The sequence below is a fragment of the Lepidothrix coronata genome, unplaced genomic scaffold, assembly GCF_001604755.1.
Source record: "Lepidothrix coronata isolate B3197 unplaced genomic scaffold, Lepidothrix_coronata-1.0 Scaffold290, whole genome shotgun sequence".
Taxonomy (NCBI): domain Eukaryota; kingdom Metazoa; phylum Chordata; class Aves; order Passeriformes; family Pipridae; genus Lepidothrix; species Lepidothrix coronata.
In genome coordinates, this window is record NW_016690470.1 from 940,514 (window position 1) to 960,571 (window position 20,058).

General features: G+C 52.2%; 1 protein-coding gene across 6 annotated transcripts in view; it reads left to right on the plus strand.

Annotated features, from left to right (window-relative positions):
* Positions 1-18,721, plus strand: part of SCAMP4 (secretory carrier membrane protein 4) — a 22,195-nt gene extending 3,474 nt beyond the window's left edge. For 3 of the 6 annotated variants that reach the window (XM_017837061.1, XM_017837058.1, XM_017837062.1), the window contains exons 2-8: positions 3,183-3,253; positions 3,642-3,695; positions 5,931-6,059; positions 9,836-9,992; positions 12,791-12,892; positions 14,220-14,337; positions 15,313-18,721. In XM_017837061.1, coding sequence (XP_017692550.1) covers positions 3,689-3,695; positions 5,931-6,059; positions 9,836-9,992; positions 12,791-12,892; positions 14,220-14,337; positions 15,313-15,489 — 690 coding nt within the window. In that variant the 5' untranslated portion in view covers positions 3,183-3,253; positions 3,642-3,688 and the 3' untranslated portion in view covers positions 15,490-18,721. Of the gene's footprint in view, positions 1-929; positions 1,665-3,182; positions 3,254-3,641; positions 3,696-5,930; positions 6,060-9,835; positions 9,993-12,790; positions 12,893-14,219; positions 14,338-15,312 lie in introns of those variants that run through there. The other 3 variants (XM_017837063.1, XM_017837060.1, XM_017837059.1) reach the window with 3 other exon arrangements.
* The last annotated feature ends 1,337 nt before the right edge of the window (positions 18,722-20,058 follow it).

Consider the following 20,058-nt stretch of genomic DNA (forward strand, 5'->3'; position numbering starts at 1 on the left):
GGGCTGGAGCTGTGCCAGGGGGTTGGGACGGATCTCAGGGAAAGGTTCTTCCCCCAGAGGGTGCTGGGGCACTGCCCAGGCTCCCCAGGGCAGTGGGCACGGCCCCAAGGCTGCCAGAGCTCCAGGAGGGTTTGGACAACGCTGTGAGGGACAGGGGGGGATTGTTGGGGTGTCTGTGCAGGGCCAGGAGTTGGAATTGATGATCCTTGTGGGTCCCTTCCAGCTCAGGATATTCTGGGATTCTATGATAGTCAAAATTTTCCCTAATCTGAGGTGGTGAAACATTTCACAAAGGAGTCACAGTCAAAGGACTCGCCTTGTTCTCTGCCTGGACAAACAGCCCTGCTTGCGTTCTTGTCTTGAGTTAGGAGGGAAATGGTGTCCCTTGAACTGACACTGGGCATTTTGTCTGTGAGATCCTGGTGAAGAAAAGCTCCAACTGTCTCCAGTGGACTCCTGAGTCATGTGCATTGGACTGTAAACTTTGGAGTTATTCATTGACCACGGATGAACACACTGGAAAAAGGAAGTTCACTTCACACCGTGGTTTCCTCGGGGGCTGTGGGATTTTCCTCCCTCCACAAGCAGTGGGTTATAGAAGAAAATATCTCTGCAGCGGATTGCAGGGTGTTGGATTTTGTCTATTCCCAATTAAACTGAAAATGTTCTGGTGAATAGAGAGCTGATTTATATATTGAGAGAGACTATTTCAAGGGCGTGTAGTGACAGGACAAGGGGGAGCGGCTTCAAACTGAGAGCAGGTTTGGATTAGGTATTGGGAAGAAATTCTTCCCTATGAGGGTGGGGGGGCCCTGGCACAGGAGAAGCTGTGGCTGCCCCTGGATCCCTGGAAGTGTCCAAGGCCATCTTGGACGGGGCTTGGAGCAACCTGGGCTAGTGGAAGGTGTCCCTGCCCATGGCAGGGGGTGGGACTGGATGGGCTTTAAGGTCCCTTCCATCCTAAACCATTCCATGATTTTAAGTGTTGTTATCTTGCCCAAGTCCACATGTTGTTGGATAATACCTGTTTATGTACCTGGTTTTGCTGTAATCTAGTCCCTTATCCTGGGATCTTGCAGCTGGAGCTTGGCTTGAGGATGTTTAGGCTGCACAGTGAAACTTTCCCTCTGAAGGAGTTTTAGCCACTGACCATCCAGGCTGAGCCCTGTCATCACTTATTAGACACAAAACGTTTCCCTGGCTGTGCAGCTGAGGCCTGTTATCCCCAGGCCCTGGATCTAAGGGCTTGCAGGAATCCTGCCCAAATTAAGTGGTGAGCTGGGAAATAGCAACTCCTGTGCAAGTGTATCCCCGAGCTCTGAACAGAAACACCAGTGGGTTGGATCCTGGAGTTCAGGTTCGTTCCCACAGGTTTGGGCTCATCCCTGGGGGAAGCTCCCCTTCCTTTTGCTGGGAGCTGGGATGGAGTCTCAGTGCAGCTGAACAAGTGGAAGGTGAACACATCTCAGGAACTGATTATCCAGTGTCAGACTTGTTTGTATGTGCTTGTCCTTGCAGAAGGAAATATCCTTAATGCTGTTTTGTGGGTCCAAACCATGTCTTTCTGTAGGGAAATCAGTTGTCCCAGGAACTTCTGTGCCATTACCCGTGGAAGCAAAGGTGGCTGAAGAGGGGAATATCCAGAAGTTTCTGTCATAGCTTCTGTAAGTGATAGTCCCAGAATATCCTGAGTTGGAAGGGACCCACAGGGATCATCGAATCCAACTCCTGGGCCTGCACAGGACACCCCAGTTTCATGTTCTTTGTCTTCAAAGCACCAAAGGCTGAGGCTTGTTAGGAGAGGAGCAGGGGGATGAGCACAGCTGGGTGAAATGAGAGGGGAGTGCACCAGAAGGTGCTTTCTCTGGGGTTTTTATCTATTTATTTGAGCTAAAGCCACTCACCACAGTCTCCTTGAGACAGAAGGGCACAGGAGAACCACTGCTGGGCCACGGGGGCACCACCAACCCAGGAATGTGTCCCTCACTCTGTCCTCCTGATCCCTTTTCCAGTGGGCACACTGATGCCTCCCACCTCTCTGTAGGACACTGGCACTGAAGTGTAGGGGCTAAATAATCCTCTTCTGAAGAAGGACCTTGCTTGTTGGCTCATTTTTTTGGTGAAAGATCCCTTTCTCTTCGTGTGTCACCATAACTGGTGTCATTTGTTTTTCCCCCAAAATTTACAGATCTCAGCCTGCACAAGGGTGGGGTGAAGCTTTAATTGGTGTTCTTAACTGTCTTCACATTTTAGCTTCTAGTCAAAAAATTTAAAAATGCAAAGCAAAAGGGTCCCACTTCTAAACCATGAGTTCCGAGACGCTGTCAGACCCCGGGTGCTGTCGGTGCTGTGGGACAGCCCGGAGGCTTTGGCTGGGACAGGGATCTCTGAGCTGTCCTGTCCACACCTGGGGCTTTCTATGGGCTGGTCTGGGAAAATAACATGTTCTCTGTGTAGGTATAGTTAAGCTTGTACATAACTGCATCTCTGCACACAAGAACAATCTGCCCGTGCAGGTCCTGGTTCTCCTCCCAGTGCCGTTGTCTCCGAGGGCTGGGCTGGAGGAGCTCAGTTCGAAAGGAAAGCAACTGCAACCCCAACAAAACAATGGTGCCAGTGTCAACTCTGCAGCCTCCAGACCTTCCCAGGGCACACAGGAGGACAGCAGGGAGGTGCAGCAAAGGGAAAGGAGCTGCTGGAAATCCCGAGGGATTTGGATCCGGCGCGGCCGTTCCGGCCCCGGAGCTGCGGCTGCTGTCGGTGCTGGCTGTGTTTTTAGGGGCAGTTTTTAGGGTGCCTTCATTGCTGGTGCTCCTGTCAGACCCCACAGCGCTGGTTTGGGGGTTGGTTTGTTCTGAGCTCCCATCCTGGAGTTGGCAGGTGGGGACACAACGTGTTTCATCCTTAAGGAAGAAGGGGTGGAACGAGAGCTCGGCACAGACCTCTCTGTGCCTTTCATCCTGTGGGATCAGCTCTGCCAAAATCAGCAACACAGCTGGTGCTGGGTAAACTTCCCAGGATTTGCTTCTGCCACACTTACAGTGGAGGTAACAGGAAGAATGAACCTGTGTTTTAGGAAGGGTTGTGCAGAATGATTAAAACACTGAGGGGTGTCGGGTTTGGTGCCAGCTGAATATTGGTTTTGTTTTGCCCAGCTAACAGGGATTATCTGTTTGTTCCAGGAGTTGGGAAGGAGCACGGAGAGCCAGGAGCCAACACATCATCTCAACACCTAAATGAAGCTTTAAGTCTGGTGAGCTCACAAATGTCTCTTCCGTGTTGGAGCTCTGCTGGGTCCCACCCTGCCCTGTGTGGAAGGTGCAGATGTTCTGGCAGGGGCTCCCTGAGCATCCTCAGCCTCTGCCAGGGGCTGCCAAGAGCACATTTGTTGGCTGCTGGATAAGACAAACCTTGCAAGTGGCTGCCAGAGGGGCTGCCAGAGCTTTCTGTGAGCAAGGAGAAATCAGGATCCCTTCTCTGATGTTCCAGACTTCCTGCTTTGGGTGATTGGAGATGAGTGGTTTGTGGTGGGAACCATGGGCTCTCTGTCACACACTGTGCTGGAAATCCTCCCAGTTCCAGCAGGTTCTCTGGGTGCTGGCTGCTGCCACGTGCTGACCTGGTTTTTCTCTCTCCAACAGATCTGTTGCTCTTTCTGAAACCTCCCCAGGGAACACTCCCAACAGAAATGGCAGGTAAGAGCACCTCCAGTATGGCAAAGGAGGGAGGGTGGTTTCCAAAAGCGTTGTCCTTTGTGCTGTGGTGGCTGTGACACGTCAGGAACATGACCTGTGTCCCTTCCCGAGATCTTGGTGCTCCCTAAAGCTCTTCAGCTGCTTCTCTTACCTGGGGCAGGTTCACTTTCCTGCTGTGTCCTCTGGGAATCTGTCACCTGAGGTCACTGCTCGAGTGCTAAAGGCTCAGGTGAGACTTGCTTGAAAAGTTTCAGGAGGATGGAATTTATTCACCAAAAAATCCCTGGGAATAATCCCTTCCTTGCAGAGGCTTTGCACAGCACTCCCAGCTGTGCTATTGGTGTTGGTCCATCTGAATTTTACTTGTAGTGAAACCAGCAACAAAATTGCAGCTTTTTTAAGGTAGGAGGAAGTGTGGAACTCTCCTGCAGCTGCTGCTCCTTGGGGCTGCAGTTTGGTTTCTGAGAGCACAGGGTGTGTCTGCTGATGCAGGGTGTTGATCCCTGCCTTGATGGGAGAGCTGCAGCACTCCAGGCTCTGCAGTCAGACATGAAAGGGGATGTTTTAATTCCATTTCTTTTGTCTGATCTCAGAAGTAACCCAGAGCAGTTGGAAACCACAGTTGGTCTCTGGGTGGGAGGAGGTGGGCAGGAGCAGAGAGGAGGTGGAATCCCCATCTCTGTGCACCTAGCAAACAATTTGGGGCATTTTATGAGCTTCAGAAATGACAAACTGCAGTGGCTGGTTGGTTTTGGCCCCACCATCTGCATTAGAAACTGGCAGCAGCTCTGCTGCCCACGACAGAAAATGGGAGGGAGCAGAGCCACAGGAACAATCTGCAGCTTCAGCTGCTGAAGAGGGACAGAACAAAAGTTTCCTCATCCCTCAAAAAAACCCCAAAGATTATTAGAGAACCCTGTGTCTGATTAATCTGGTTCTCACTGACTTCCCTAGAGACCTGCCTGCTCAGTTTTAGGAGCTGTGCCCCCTCCTTTCCCTTGGTCCAGCCTTGTGAAGTCCCTTTCCAGGCTGCAGGGACACACTGTGCAGGAGAAACCCTGTTAGGTGTTTACAGCAAACAAAAAATCAGTGCCAAGGAGTCCAAATTCCCGTGGACTTGGACAGCATCTGGTGGGGTTTGTTCATCCATGTGCTGGGGGCAGCAGCAGGGGTTAACCAGTAACTCCAGCCAGCTTAGGGGGCACCTGAATCAACGTAAAATGGGTTTGGGGGAGGAGGGGCAGAGGAATTAATGTTTGTTTTCAGGAGGAAAAGTCAAACTGGGCTGGTGACTGCAGCTGTTATTCCACAGTTGCTTCTGATGTGCCCCCAGTGGGAGTTCTCCTCACCAGATTTTCTGTGTGAAAATATGCATGAGGGGAAGGCTCTTCCTTCCTAAAGCCTGGCTTAAGCTTTAGGCTCTTCCCTGCCGACCTTCAAACCAAACGGAGCTCAGGAGCTGCTCCTGCAGATTGTCTTCTCCCGTGGAGATAATGGGAAGAGAAGGAACTCTTGTGCTGACAGTTCTTGTTCAGACATTTCCTCTCATCTCCTGTGCCATTTGGAGGTTTTCCCGGGACATTCCTCATCTCTTCCTCTGGTTGTTTTTAATTCTGTTTACTGGGGCTGAAGGAGACGAGAGACAATTAGTCACAATGCCCTGGAAGCAAACTTTAATCAGCTCTGCAAGGCAAGAGCAAACATTCCCAAACATGCAGGAACATCCAGGCACACACAGACAAATCTGGGAGCTGACAGCAGCTTCAGTGCAGAGGATTTGGGCATTTAATTACTTGATTTTAAAACATAATTTCTTCCCAAGGTAGGGTTTTCTTCACCACAGTGCCTTTGGCAGCACTTGCTGATTTATTGTCTCTGAATGCAAAGCTTTTTTTTTCTTTTTTTTTTTTTAATTTGCTTTTTTTTTTCCTCCTGGGATTTACCCTTGCAGGAAAAAAATTGAACATACCCTTTTTTATTGAAAATCACGAGTCTTTTAAAAAGAAAAAACCATCCCTGACACAGAATCATGGAATCCCAGAACAGTTTGGGTTGGAAGGGACCTTAAAACTCATTCCATTTTTTCTGAGGAACCTCATCCTGGCAAGATTTTTGTCTTGCAGCACCTTTTGTGTAAAGGCATTAAATCCACGTGATGCTTATTAGGTTGTTCCTATTCCCCTCTCTCAACCTTGCATGTCCCAAAATAAATGTCCTCTGTGTTCTGTGTTGCAGAAAAGGTGAACAACTTCCCCCCACTCCCCAAGTTCATCCCCCTGAAACCCTGTTTCTACCAGAATTTCGCCGATGAAATTCCCATCGACCACCAGTTCCTGGTGAAGAGAATCTACCACGTCTGGATCTGTAAGTTCAGCGAGAAACCCGTGCTGGGGAAAGGTGTATGTGGGATAAAACCCCCAGAGATCCCAGTGGCCGATGTGCTTTGAAGTTTTGACTGTAATTAGTTGCTGAGGAGCAAGGATTCCTCTTGGAATACTGTAATATAACTTGAATACTGTGATATAACTTCATGCCTAAACTTTGAGCTGCTGTGCCTTGAATCTTTGAAGAGTCTTGAAAGAGAGTATCAGTGCTAGAAGAACCTGTTAGGAAATTGGAAAAGGGAACAGGCAGAATATGTTTGATGTCTTTATTAATATCAAGTGATCATGGAATCATGGAATGGTTTGGGTTGGAAGGGACCTTAAANTTGGAAAAGGGAACAGGCAGAATATGTTTGATGTCTTTATTAATATCAAGTGATCATGGAATCATGGAATGGTTTGGGTTGGAAGGGACCTTAAAGCTCATCCCTTCCCACCCCCTGCCATGGGCAGGGACACCTTCCACCAGCCCAGGTTGCTCCTTTGATCCAGCCTGGCCTTGGGCACTTCCAGGGACGGGGCAGCCACAGCTGCTCTGGGCAACCTGTGCCAGGGCCTCCCCACCCTCACAGCCAACAATTCCTTCCCAATATCCCATCTCACCCTGCCCTCTGGCAGTGGGAAGCCATTCCCCCTGTCCTGTCCCCCCAGACCCTTGTCCAAAGTCCCTCTCTAGCCTTTTTTAACTGTCCAAATTATCCACCCAGTTCCCCTAAAGTGAGACAAATGGGAGAATTTTAGGCAAGAAAATCAACGTGGCCCCTTTGCTGCTCCCTGGCTCCCAAACTCACTCTGGGAAGGCTCAGGCTTCCCCTTGTGCCATCCACAGATCTCCCTTCCCAATGGATGCAGTGTCCTCTAGCCACGTGCTGGCTCTGCCTGAGCTTTCCACAGCCCCCCAGGGCATTCCCCATCCTGCTGGAGCAGGGAGCTGATCCTCTCTCCATCCCAGCTGATATTCCATGGGAACAGAGCTCCTGGCTCTGGGCTCCTGTTCTCTGCCTCAGCCATTCAAAAAAACTGGGAATAAAAATTGACCATTCTTCTCCAAGGAATGGAATCAGTGTGGCAGGCCTAGGAAACCACAGGCAATGCTTTGGGAGATTAAAAAAAACCACTTTGCCTTGCTTATCTTTTTTCCCCCAAATGCTTGTTCAGCCTCTTTTCCCCCTCCTCGTTTTCTGCCAGCCCTGCACTCGGTGGCGTGGCTTTTATTCCAGATGCATGGGATGTGTGTAGGAGAGGGATTTGTGTGCATAAATAATGGCATAATCCGTGGCTCCATTGTTCTTTGGTTATGTGGAGCTGCTGCAATGAGCTCTGTAATTCTCTTGCCTGAAGAAGCTGCTTGTCCCTCCAGACTCACTGGGCCGAGGCTGCGGCTCTAAAGCCTCTTTTGTCCTCCCCTGTCCCCGAACAAAGAGTCCCTCAGTGGAGTTAATGGCAGGCTGGAAGGGTGCCAGGGATTTGGGCACGGCCAGGAGACCTCCATCTGCACCAGGGGTTTCACATTTCCATCTGCAGCGTCGGGGTCTCCCCGATTTGTGGTTTTTTGGCAGGGGATGGAGGGAGGGACACGCACAGGGAAGGTGGTAAATGAGAAAAAAAGGCCAGTTTCATAAAGCAGCAGCACAAAAGTCGTTGCTGGGAGGGTGAGGGCTCGTTATTTTAATTGGATGTGAGTGTTTGGTTGAGGTGGAGGGGGTTTGGGGAAGCCTGGACCAGAGCTCCCACTGCTGGAGAACAAACTCCAACCTGAGGCACTGGGAGAGCATTAAAACTTTACTGAAGTAAACTAAAAGTTCCTTAAAACTTTATAGGTGCTCTTGGCTTGGTGGTGTTGGTTTGTTTGTTTGTTTTTTAATTATGTAACTTTTGGAGAATAAATTACGTCTGAAAAGAAGAATTAGAAGTGCAGCTAATTGCTGTATAAGTGAAATTCCATAGAATCCCAAATTGGTTTGGGTTGGGAGGGACCTTTAAGCTCATCCAGTCCCACCCCCTGCCCTGGGCAGGGACACCTTCCACTAGACCAGGTTGCTCCAAGTCCCATCCAGCCTGGCCTTGGACACTTCCAGGGATGGGAAGTTAAACCTGTATTTAAGCCTGTTAGTTTAAATACCTAAAATTAATTAATTTAAGTAAATAATGTTCTTTCTTCCCCCCAGTATTAAACCACATCCAAACCAGGGTGTATAAAGCCTTGTTGGCCACTCAGAGGAATTTCTCTTTGCAGTAAGCAATGTTTAATTTTAACTCTCAGGCCCTGTGTGAGGCAGAAGCAGCAGCTGAGTTCAGGTGCTTTCCTTTCCACACTGCATTCTCCTCACGGGGCTGTCGCTGTTATTTGATGACCATAAAACCTTGTAGCTGTTTTAGGACCCCCCAGGCTGTGTGAAGAGGAGGAAAGGGAGGAGCCAGAAGGAGCAGGCCAGTGATGTGCAGATGAGCTGCAGAGCCACAGCGTGTAGTGGAACAAGGAACAGGCAGGACAGGTGAAGAGAAATTCAGGGATTTAATTTTGCCCAGAGAGCTGAGGCCAAGGTCCAAAGTGTCACTGTCAGCTCATCCCCAGCTGTGCTGGAGGGTCTTTGCTGTTTGGACCCTCCACCTCCTCCTTCCTCTGTCCTCATTTATACAGGTTTTTAGGAGTTACCCCCTGTTTTCCAAAGCAGGAGCTTGTAGTTGGGCTGAGGCTCTCTTGGACACTGGCAGAGCCTGGGGGGCTGCAGGGAGGAAAGCAGGGAGCCCCTGGCATGGGGCTGAGCCCAGCCTGCCAAAGCTGGGGGGGAGCAGCCCCCTTTTCCAGGGATGTGAGCTCCAGGGAAAGGGGGAGCAGCATCACTTCATGCACAGCTACTTAGTGCAGCACTGCTGTGCTCTGGGGGCCTTTGTCAACTGTTCCTTTTTATCCAAGTGACAGGAACAGGGATGTGAAAAGGCCTTTAAGGCACCCCCATGGTCCCATATTCTCAGCCTGATTGGAGTTTGCTTATCCCCTCACTCAAGGCAGCACTTCCAAGGCCTCAGGCTGACTTCCAGGATTCCTCAGAGGCCCAGGGAAGCGGAGACAGAGCCTGCAAGGCACTGAGCTGGCTCTGAAGCTCCTGAGGCAGCCCCAGCGAGCAGAGTCACTCAGTGTGGGTTCACCCCTCTCCTCTCACAAAGGGGGTTTGCTACAAATGGAAATTGGACCTTGCTCCCAAGTCATGATAATACTGACCTGAGTCTTGTGTTGGTTGCACTGGTTGCTGCTGTCTCTCCATCCTCTGGCAGGTCCCAAAAGAGGTCCCTCGTCCCTGTGCTGCAGGATCCCCCCAGAGCTGGGTGTGCTCCGGGGTCACACGGGAACCTGTGACTCGCTCTGAGCTGCTGCATTGCTGGGCTTGAGCTTCCCACTGCCCCAGGGGCCCTTCCCATTAGAGCACGGGGGTTTCACAGAATCCTGGGATACCCTGAGCTGAAGGGACCCACAGGGATCATCCAGTCCAACCCCTGTCCCTGCCCAGAGACTCCAACAATCCCACCCTGTCCCTCACAGCGTTGTCCAAATGCTCCTGGAGCTCTGGCAGCCTTGGGGCCGTGCCCACTGCCCTGGGGAGCCTGGGCAGTGCCCCAGCACCCTCTGGGGGAAGAACCTTTCCCTGAGATCCATCCCAACCCCCCTGGCACAGCTCCAGCCGTTGTTTTTCGTTTCCTTTCTTTGCGAAGTCGTGAAGCTGCCCCACCCCACGCTGTCCTCTGCCCTCTCCCCAGTTTACTGCATCACCCTGGCAGTGAACATCGTTGCCTGCCTGGCCTGGTGGATCGGGGGAGGCTACGGGGTCAACTTTGGCCTGGCCATCCTGTGGCTGCTCCTCTTCAGCCCCTGTGGCTACGTCTGCTGGTTCCGACCTGCCTACAAAGCCTTCCGGTGAGTAGGAGCCCTCGAGGGGCTTCTCTTCCAGTTCCCTCTGGGAGAGACCCGTGTTGTTGCTGGGAAGTGCTCCTGGAGAGATCTCTGTGTCTGGGATAAAGATTTTTTATTTTTTTTTCTTGTTTACTTTCAAAATGAAGAAGAATGTGGTTACTTTTTGTAGGACTGAGGGTCACCCACCTGGGGCTGGAGGTGAGCAGCCACTCCCATGAGGGTGAAATTCATGTTTTACTTAAATATCTCAAGCTTAGCTGCACCCTCATCTCAGCACAGCATTAAAATACATACTAATTTGGTAGAGCTTCATTGAGGCTTATTTTGATGGAAGACTATTAACTTATTAGTTTTTGAGAACTCTTGTGGTTTCTTGAGCAACTCAAGAGCTTGGCTGCTTTGCTTTTTAGATAAAAGCAGTTCCCTGGAGCCAGTCCTTCTGCAACTCCACAAATATTTAAAGCCATCCTACATTTTCACTTTAATTAATAATCATTTGCATTTGCTCACGCTTGCTGTGGACAGGAGGCATCACTCAGACATTAATGTGTAATGCCTGGCAGAGCTGTGAGGGGCCTGAGCAGCTTCCAGCCTGACACAGGGACAGGAGGGACCTGCCTGGGACCACCACCCCCCAGTCAGGGGTTTGCACCCTGAAGGTGAAGCTCTTTCTGGTAGAATGCTCTGGGTTTTGATTATTCACCAGGTTCTGTGATGAGCTGGTTTGGGTAACAGCAAAAGCAGCTGATGGAAATGGGAGGTGGCAGGTGGGTCCTGTCTGTTTGGCACATCATAAATTAGTTGTTTAAATGCTCTTCTGGGTTTGTGTGCCAGCAGCAGTGGGCAGTGCTTGAATCACCAGTGACTCCATCATGGAGTACAGGGGAGGATTATTTCTGGTGGAAAAGAGAGTTCTAAATGACCTGAAAACTCCAGCTCTGAGCTTTTGCCCTCTGGGGCTGGGCTTTGTCCCCATCCCGAGCCCAGAAGCCCAAGGGCCTCTGCTCAAAGGGGAATTTCCATTCTGAAGTCTGGGAAAAATTACTCCTCCCCACTGCCCTCCCCTGTGCTCCACGAGGGCTGTTTCTAATTATTCCTTTAATGTTGTTTGTACGTGTTTATGCAACTGAATGCTGGAAGGTCCCCGAGGTTACTCTGTGCACAGTTAAATAAGGAATCACCCCCCGCACAGAGTGGGGAGCCCAGGGATCATCCACTGGGACATCAGCTGGGGAAGAGGCCTGGAAATCACTGCAGTGCTGCTGTGGGATCACAGCTAGTGATTCCAGAGGCCAGGGCAGCCCCACGTGCTCTGGAGGAGGCCACCCTTCAGTGCTGGCATCCTGTCCTGCACGGATGCTGCCCTAAAACCCTCGTCATCCCAGCACATCCCAGATTGAATTAACTGCAGAGCCCTGGCACAGAGCTGGAGCCAATCTGCACCAGAAAGCTGGATGAGGAATCACCTTTTCTCTGTATCCTTACTAATTCCTGCAGATCCTTTCAACTGAAGACTCCTCCAGCCCCTTCAGGTCGGAGTTGCAAGAGTCTTGTTTGAAGGCTCAGCCTGGAGCCTAATCCCTGTTAATTGGATTCCAACAGGCACCACTGTGAGCAGGCCCCGTTTAAAGTATTTCTTTCACATGGCTGTGCTCTGAGGTGGTATTTGAAGGGCAGGACTGGGAGGATGGTCAAGGATGACAAAACTCCCACAGCATCTCTGTGGCCACCATTTGGAAGCTGACAGATGCCTGGACCAGCACGGGTCTGGCTGGAGGCTTTTCCACATCTCAGACCAGCCAGGATCCAGAGCTTGGGGTCCCACTTCCTTGGGTATCAGGGGCTAGAATTATGACACTAACAAACATAAATATAATAAAAATAATTGAAATAATAAACATTTAAACACTGTCAGGGTTTAAGCAGGAGCTGGCAGTGGCTGGAGCTCCTTTGCACCAGGCTGCCTCATAATCAACTGCTTTGTGTAAATCTGCTGTACAAAATCATTGGCACTTTGAGTTCCTGGGAGGATGGGAACCATTTGTGTAATTAAAAATGGTAGTTTTGGGGAGTTTTAGATGTGCCTGACGTGACTGGTTTAATGGGATGGAGATGTTCTGTGGCAGAGCCCCCAAGTGCCCCCATGACAGAGACCTTGAGTGCACCTGCTCAGCCTCTTGCTGGGGTCATTTTCATGCTAATTACTGTACCTGCATAAATTCCAGGACCTCACCTGTACATCCTGAGGATGGGGAGCCTGCAGAGATGGGAGTTGTGCCTCTGCTGTCAGGGCACCACCCACCTCCCTCGTGGCTGTTTTCCCTCCTAGTGTGTCCCAGGGCTGGATTATTAACTGTGGGCGTGTGAACACGATGACAGGCAGGCACTGGGACATTCCCAGCTGGAATTCTCATGCTCAGGGATCCCTTTCAGTGTGTGGACAAGCTCTGCCTGCCAGTGGCAGGTCCCCGTGTGCCTCCTTGCCAGTGGCTGAGCTGGTGGGCAGTGTCAGGCTGGGCTGATGTTTGCTCAGAGAATGATTCAAACACTGTAGGAGCCTTGTGTCTCTCCATGTGTGTCACCATAGTGCAGTTACTGGGGTAGAGCAATTCAGGAGCCGGGTTATGGGGAGGGAATAGGTGCTGCTGAGTCATGGAGCTGTGTGCTCTCCCTGCCTGGGGCAGAGGAGGAGCCTCCCAAGCACAGGGATCCCTCCGGAGACACCACGTTGGGGGGTCAGACACCAGTGTGAAGGAGCACAAGGTGCCAGTGCCCCCCTGACCTCCTGTGTCCCTCTGCAGGTCAGACAGCTCCTTTAACTTCATGGCCTTTTTCTTCATCTTCGGGGCACAGTTCGTCCTGACGGTGCTGCAGGCAATCGGCTTCTCCGGATGGGGCGCGTGGTGAGTGGGATGCTCTGGCTGCAAACACAGCCTGGGGCTGTTCCCCCTTCTTTTTTGAGAAGCTGGTGGGAGTCTGTACAGGGTGGAGTGGGAGAAGCTTTCAGTTTTCCCTTGTGCACAGTTATATCAGCCCTGGGGGTGCACAATTCGGGTTTCTTCGCTGTGGTGGCAGAAGTCAAGGCCAGGTTGGACGGGGCTTGGAGCAACCTGGTCTGGTGCCAGGTGTCCCTGCCTGTGGCAGGGCATGGGACTGGACCTTTAAGGTCCCTTCCAACCCAAACCATCCTGGGATTCTGTGATCTTCACCTGTTTGTTCTTTCTGGCACCTTCCCCCAGTGCCCATTTCTTTCACCATTTAACCAGGCTCAGCCTTGCCCTCGGTGTTGGCAGTGCCCGGTGAGCAGGGTGGGATGACTCACTGTTGGCCTGTGGAGAGGTATTGTGAGAGTTCTCCTAAGATAAATGGGAGTGTGTTGGTGTCTGTCCCTGGTTATGTTATAATTGTTTCCCTGAATCCCAGAATTTGCTGAGCTGGAAGGGATCCTCAAGGATCATCAGTCTGACCCTCAGCCCTGCACAGGCCCATCCCCAGGAGTCACACCATGGGCCTGAGAGGATCATCCAAACCCTCCTGGAGCTCTGGCAGCCTTGGTGCATTTGTTTGGCATTTTAACTTCCTGTGGAAAGGACAAGTCTTGCAAAGGCCCAGCATACCCTGGAACACTTTGCTGTCATAGCTGTGATGCCCTACCTGGCTATTGCCATCCAAGGAATGGAGGTGGAGTGTAAATCAGAGGACCCTGGTGTTCCCTGATGCCAGTTCTGATCTCTGGGTGCATAACCAAAAGCACCTTGGGAATAGACCTTCTGTCCCCAGACTCCATGCAGCTGGCTGCCCCTTAAAGCTCTGAGGCTGGATTAGCAAGGGGTGCTGGCCTTGTTAAGAGTTAAGAGCTTGGGGAAATACCTGCCTTTCGTTCTGTCCATTTTCCTCATGGCTCTTTTCATTTTCAAGAGCTTTAAAGCTGCCTTGTAACTTCTGGGCTATGAAGCCCAGAATGGTTTGGGTTGGAAGGGGCCTTAGAGCTCATCTCATCCCACCTCCTGCCACGGGCAGGGACACCTTCCACCTTCCACTGTCCCAGGTTGCTCCTTTGATCCAGCCTGGCCTTGCACACTTCCAGGGGTGGGGCAGCCACAGCTCCTCTGGGAAACCTCTGCCAGGGCCTCCCCACCCTTATAAGCGAGCAGACAGTTTCTCTGGTAACAAGGACACTTTAAAAAGGGAGTTCTAATGCCACTGCCTCTCTCTCTGTGTCTCCTGCAGTGGGTGGTTGGCAGCCATCACCTTCTTCAGCACCAGCGTCGCCGCCGCCGTGTTCATGCTGTTCCCTGCCATCATGTTCACCCTGTCGGCCGTGGCCATGCTCATCTGCATCCTAAGGGTGGGTTCTTCCTGGGGGAGGTGTCCCTGCCCACGGCAGGGGGGTGGAATGGGATGGGCTTTATGCTCCCTCCTGACCCAAACCATCCTGGGATTCTGTGGCTCTTCAGATCTGTCTCTGATTTGGGTTATCTGCCTTTTGTGTCGCGACAGTGTGGAGAGGCAACTCAGCCACCACTGCTTTGAAAGGCTGTTCAGTGCAGTCAGCTGGTGTCTCTTAAAGTTCCCAGGAGACAAATCCAGACAGCACAAGACAGCTCAGGCTGGGCATTGTCACCGTGTCGTGTGGCGATGTCACTTTACGTCCCTCAGCACAAGCTTCATGTGAAGCAACGTGAAGCTGCGTGAAATGGGGAGGTTTAGATTGGATATTAGGAACACTTTTTTCATGGAAAAGGTTGTAAAGCACTGGCACAGGCTGCCCAGGGCAGTGGTGGGGTCACCATCCCTGGAGGTGTTCAGACAACGTGTGGATGTGGCCCCTGGGGACATGGTGTGGTGTTGGTGTGGGGTTCATGGTTGGACTTGGTGATCTTAAAAGTCTTTTCCAACGTTAACAATTCCTTAATTTCCCCCTGCAGTGGGGACTGGGTGGCAGGGTGGGAAGTGGTCCTCTGCAGAAAGAAGGATTTGGAGGTAGGACTGGCTGGAGAGCTTTGGCAGATGGAAGAGGAGGGGAGAAGACAGAAGCCCTGTGGAAGCAGCTGTGTCATGTTGGAGAGGTTTTGGCCCTCTGGCTGCCTTGCTGGAGGATCCCTCACCTCAGTCTTGGGCATGTGGCTGAAATGGGTCCAAGTCTGGTGTTAATATCATTTGTTTCCACCTCTGTTCACTGTATTACTGCATTTTTAGTGCTTTTGTTCCTCAGAAATCCAGCTGACAGAGAGAGGAACAAATCCTTGACCAGGTGGCTGCAGCTCTGCAGAGCTGAGGGCTCCTGGTGGTGACTCCTCCTGTTCTCCCTTCTGTCCATCAGGTACATAAAATCTACCGAGGGGGTGGTGGAAGCTTCCAGAAGGCTCAGGACGAGTGGAACAGCGGTGCCTGGAGGAACCCCCCCAGCAGGGAGGCCCAGTACAGCAATTTTTCTGGGAACAGCCTGCCAGAGTATCCCACAGTGCCCAACTACCCCCCAGGAAACCAATGGCCTTAAGCAGCAGCAGCTGCAAACTGCCTGGATTCTCTCCTTTTTGGTCTTTTAATTCTTGTCATTGGAAAAGATCATTTGCATTCCCTCCCCCAGGCACCCCAGTCACCTTTTTGGGACCTTTTTGGTTCTCGTCTCCTGGTCCCTGTGGAAGATCCTGTCAGCCCTTCCCACCTCCACTGCACGGCCGTGGCACAAAGCTTTTTTGTTTGCCTTGAGCTACCAGTATTTGCCTCGTTGCAGACTGAGGAACAAACCCTTCAACAACTGCCCTTCCTCGAGGGAATCCTCTCCTGACCATCCCCGAAAAAGGCTCAACTTCCCCCAGTGGCAACACTAACCACAGCTGCTCCTGCTCAGCTTCCCTGGAATGCACAGCACCCCGCAGCAATCACAGCTTTAGTAGCAACTGGTGTTTACTCTCCTGGATGAATAATGTGGAATTTTTCACTCTAAGGGAAATGCAAGACTTAAATTATTTGGTACTAGTGATAGGGAAGGGATCTGTGAAACCCCCGCCCTCCCCGCCGGGAACGGGAGCTGTGAAGGCCACGAGAGTCCTCCTTTGTCTGGCTCAGACTGCTGTGATGCTCCAAGTCCTGCCTTCCCTGCTGCCAAAGCTTTTTGCCGGATCTTTGTGCTTCAAAAGGTGCAGATTCATCTCATGAGGTTGGTGGTTGCTCACTGGAATCCGGCACCGAGCCGGCCCTGGGGATGTGCCCCCCGTGCAGGGCTCAGCACGAGAGCTCCCCACCACGGACCTTCCAGCCAGGCCTTGTGCTGCCCTGAGAAATGCCCCACCAGACACACCTTGTCCTGTTGGGGGTCCCTTTTCCGGGGGTCCCTTTCCCAGGGCTCCCAGCCAGGGCCGGATGGAGGATAACGCTGGGTCTGGGTGCTGGGCCCCCAGTGCGGTTTGGAAGCGGTTCTGTTACAATGAATGGTTTAATTCTGCCTTCTGCTGATGGCCTTGGACTCCAAACATTACAGTGGGGCTGGGAGGACCAGGGAGGGCTCCTTAGTGTGAGCTGGGCAGTCCTGGTCTGCAGCACTTCCCTTCCAGGAGAGGGAGGTTCCTGCCTTTCTCCAAGGATCAGCTGGAGGGAGGATGAAGCTGTTGAGAGGGATTGTTTTCCCTGGCTCTGCCTCTTCATTCATCTCCATTCTGTGCCTGCACATCAGGGCTCCTGGAGCCTGAGCCATCCAATTCCCTGTGTCTTGTCCTGATCCAGGCAGCAAAGGCTGCGGTTTCCTCTTCCCCCTCAAAACCTGCTGTGATGTTTTTTTCAAACTTGTCCAAACTGGGAGGTCAGTCCCCAATATTTTTTAGAGAGTGAGTGTCCCAAGCCTTTGGCTCTCAAATTTTTGGCCAACGATCCAGAGTGCTCCATGTGGGGGATCTGGGAGGGGTTGGGCACCCCAGAGCCTGCTGCCCTGGCAGGCTGTCAGTGGGGTCACTCCAAAGCCACACTGAGCAGCTGGAGATCAGAACTGGCTCCTGGAAAAGGGACAGGGAGGTGGTCCTAGCTAGGTGGAATAGATTTGCAAGTGATCTTTTGAATATTTTCTCTACATGTGCCTTATCTAACGGAATCATAGTTCATGGAGGAGAATCCCCTTCCCCTCATCCCTGCGGAATTCCCCATTAACTCGTCCCGTGTCACTGTAAATAATGAGGGAAGCACAGCCTGGAGTCTGCATGACCCATGTTTCCAGGGCCAAACTGGAGGGCAGAGCCTCCCTGAATTTCAGTTTACAAGCAGCACTGACCCCCCCCTGCAGGACCAGGCTCTGGGACACGGAACGTGCTCCCAACACCGGGGGTTCTTCCTGGCGGGTGTGGGATGTGCTTGGGAGCACGGAGTGCTTGGAGCCTCCTTACCAGAACACATTGTGAAGCTTTTTCGGTGCCTTTGTCTCGTGTCAAGTGTAATTTTAAGTGTTCTTTGTCGCTTGCCATCGGAGTGATACAAGAACTGCCTGGCGTTGACTCCCTGGAAATACGATGGATGCACTACGGGGTGAGGGGGATTGATGGGCTTGAAGGTGGCATTGGGCACCCTTGGGTGCCCCATGTCCTGGCTCTCATGCTCCTTGGTCCTGCCTCTCAGCCTCTTGCCAAAATTCTTCAAAACCCATTGGTTTTCTGCCGTTTTTTAGCGCGTCAGGTCAGAGGTTCCGAGGGAGCCACGAGGAGAAGCGTTGCTGGGGACTGCACATCCCGCCCCTCGCTGGGTTCCATGGATGATCTGGGGGGGCTGTGTTTAAGCTCCCACCCCCAGCCACACTGACAGTGCTTTGTGCAAGAGGAGGGGATGCTTGGGAGCCGGAATGGCCGCAGCTGGACACCAAAACCACTCCCCATTAGCTCCGTGAACCCCCAGGTGGGATCTGCCACCTCATCCCCCTCCCTCCTCCTCGAAGCCACAAACCGTAATTCCAGAAAGTCGACACCCCCCCCCGCTGCCTGAACAACTTATTTTGTGGCTTTTTTTTTGTTTGTTTGTTTTGGGGGTTTTTTTGGACTCCTCTGTATGTTTTTAAATGTTTACATTAGACTTCTAAGAGTTCTTAACCCCCCGGGCCGGGCCTGGCTCCTGCCCCGGCCGGGCGTCACGTGGCCGTGTCCGTGTGCGATGTCTCGTGTCACCCGTGGAGCTCTGGCTTCTGTTTGTGTTTTTCTCCTGATCACAAGACAATAAATGCTCATCCTGTGCTTGATGAGGAGAACTGGCCGCATCGGGGAAGTGTCTGTTCCTAGGTAACCAGAGTTATCTGGCACAGGGAAATGGTAAAATCTCTCCTTTTCCTCCCAAAGTCTCCCACTGCGTGTTGTTTTTTGGGGAGAGAGCACGTTGATGGATGAGGCTCATCCTCTGTGCTGGGCACTGCTGGGAGTGGTTTGTGCTCTTAGAGAAAAGGCCTCACCAGCTTTTACCAAAGCTGCTGCCCATTCTCATTTCTGGCGAGAACAGGGAGCAGAGGTGGGTGGTGGGGAGAAAGTCCCATCTCCCAAGTGCTGGGGTCGAGTTTTTCCTGCCCCCTCCACAGTCCTGGTGTTTGCCTTCCCCAGTTTATTGCCCCAGAGGAGACTCTTATCCCTGGAGTAAATGGGCTGTTGGACAGTGAAGGTGAGTCTGTTCAGCACAGGGCTGAAAATATTGCCCCAGATTAGAATCCCAGAATGGTTTGGGTTGGAAGGGACCTTAAAGCTCATCTCATCCCACTTCCTGCCATGGGCAGGGACACCTGCTATCCGAGGTTGCTCCTTTGATCCAACATGGCCTTGGACACTCCCAGGGAACTCCAGGTGGGAATATGGGAGTTACCATATTGTGGCTTCACACCCCAGTTCTGCTCCGTGGCAGATCTTTAATCCTAAAAGAGCTGTTTCCATCACAGCTGCCAATGCAGCATCTGCCAATCTCAGTGTCTTCCTTACCCCCAAAGCCCTGTGCCAGGTGCCCCTGCCCAGCCCTCCCCACCCCACTCCCACAGTGGTTCCCTTCAGCTGCTGCTGTGCCCTGTGTTGAGCACGGGAATGAAAAGGATTTTACTTAAATTCTTGCTCCAGGCCCTCAAAATCTGAGCATGAGGCACATTTTCAGCTCCTGCTCCAGCTGCTGCTCGGGCAGGACCTCGGCCCTTGTGAGCCACGAGTTCTTTGACTCCCTCACCCTCGGGACAGGGCAGGATTTACCAGGAAGGTGGGAACGGGGGTGTTGTGCAGCCAAGCTCAACCCCCCCGCCCCAAGGAGCTCCCAGAAGGCTCAGGATCCCCAGGATCAGGCTGTGAGGGATGCTGCCAGGGCCTGGCTTTTCCTTTGTCTGGTTCTTTCTGTGTTTCTGTCCCTCTGCAGCCTCCCAGGCCCTGATGTCCTGCCCTGGGAAGGTGTCACCCACCTGCCCCTGGAGCAGCTCGTCCTCCCGTGCAGTCACAGTGGCTCCTTTGTGTTGTTGTCTGCTTGGGAATGAGCCCCAATTGTCCTGTGCCTGCAGAAGGGCAGGGTTTGGAGCTGGATGTTTTCCTGACACAACTTCCCTGGCTTTCCTCACTCCCTGGTCCCACAGCATGAGCTGTTGTGTCTCTGCACACCTCTAGCACCCAGTGTGTTCACCGCTGCAGATTTGCCTTGAAATAAAGCCAGAACTCCTTTCTTCCCCCCCTCCTCCTGCTCCAGAGGATGGTTAAATTCTCCAGGCAAACGCCTGAACAATTGTGAGTTCTCAAAGTGCTCGAAATCGCGGGGTGGGGGATGGTGCAAAGGGGGAGGGAGGGCGGCTCTGCCCTCGGGTCCTTCAGGGGCGATTTTCTCTCTCTGGGGGCAGGACGTGGGTCCCAGCCCCTCCCCAGCCTCCCGAGCGCTACCACGGCACAGGGAGCAGCTGGAATTCACGTGCGGAGTAGCTCAGAATTCTCCTGATTCTTTTGTAGAAGCAAACACCTACAGGGAAAAACCCTTCAGCCAAATGTCGGGGGGAGAGAATTTCCCTGGAAGGTTTCTCTCCCTGGAGAGAGAATCCACTGGAGCAGCTGGAAACGGGTACTCGGGGTGATGCTGATGCTGAAGATCT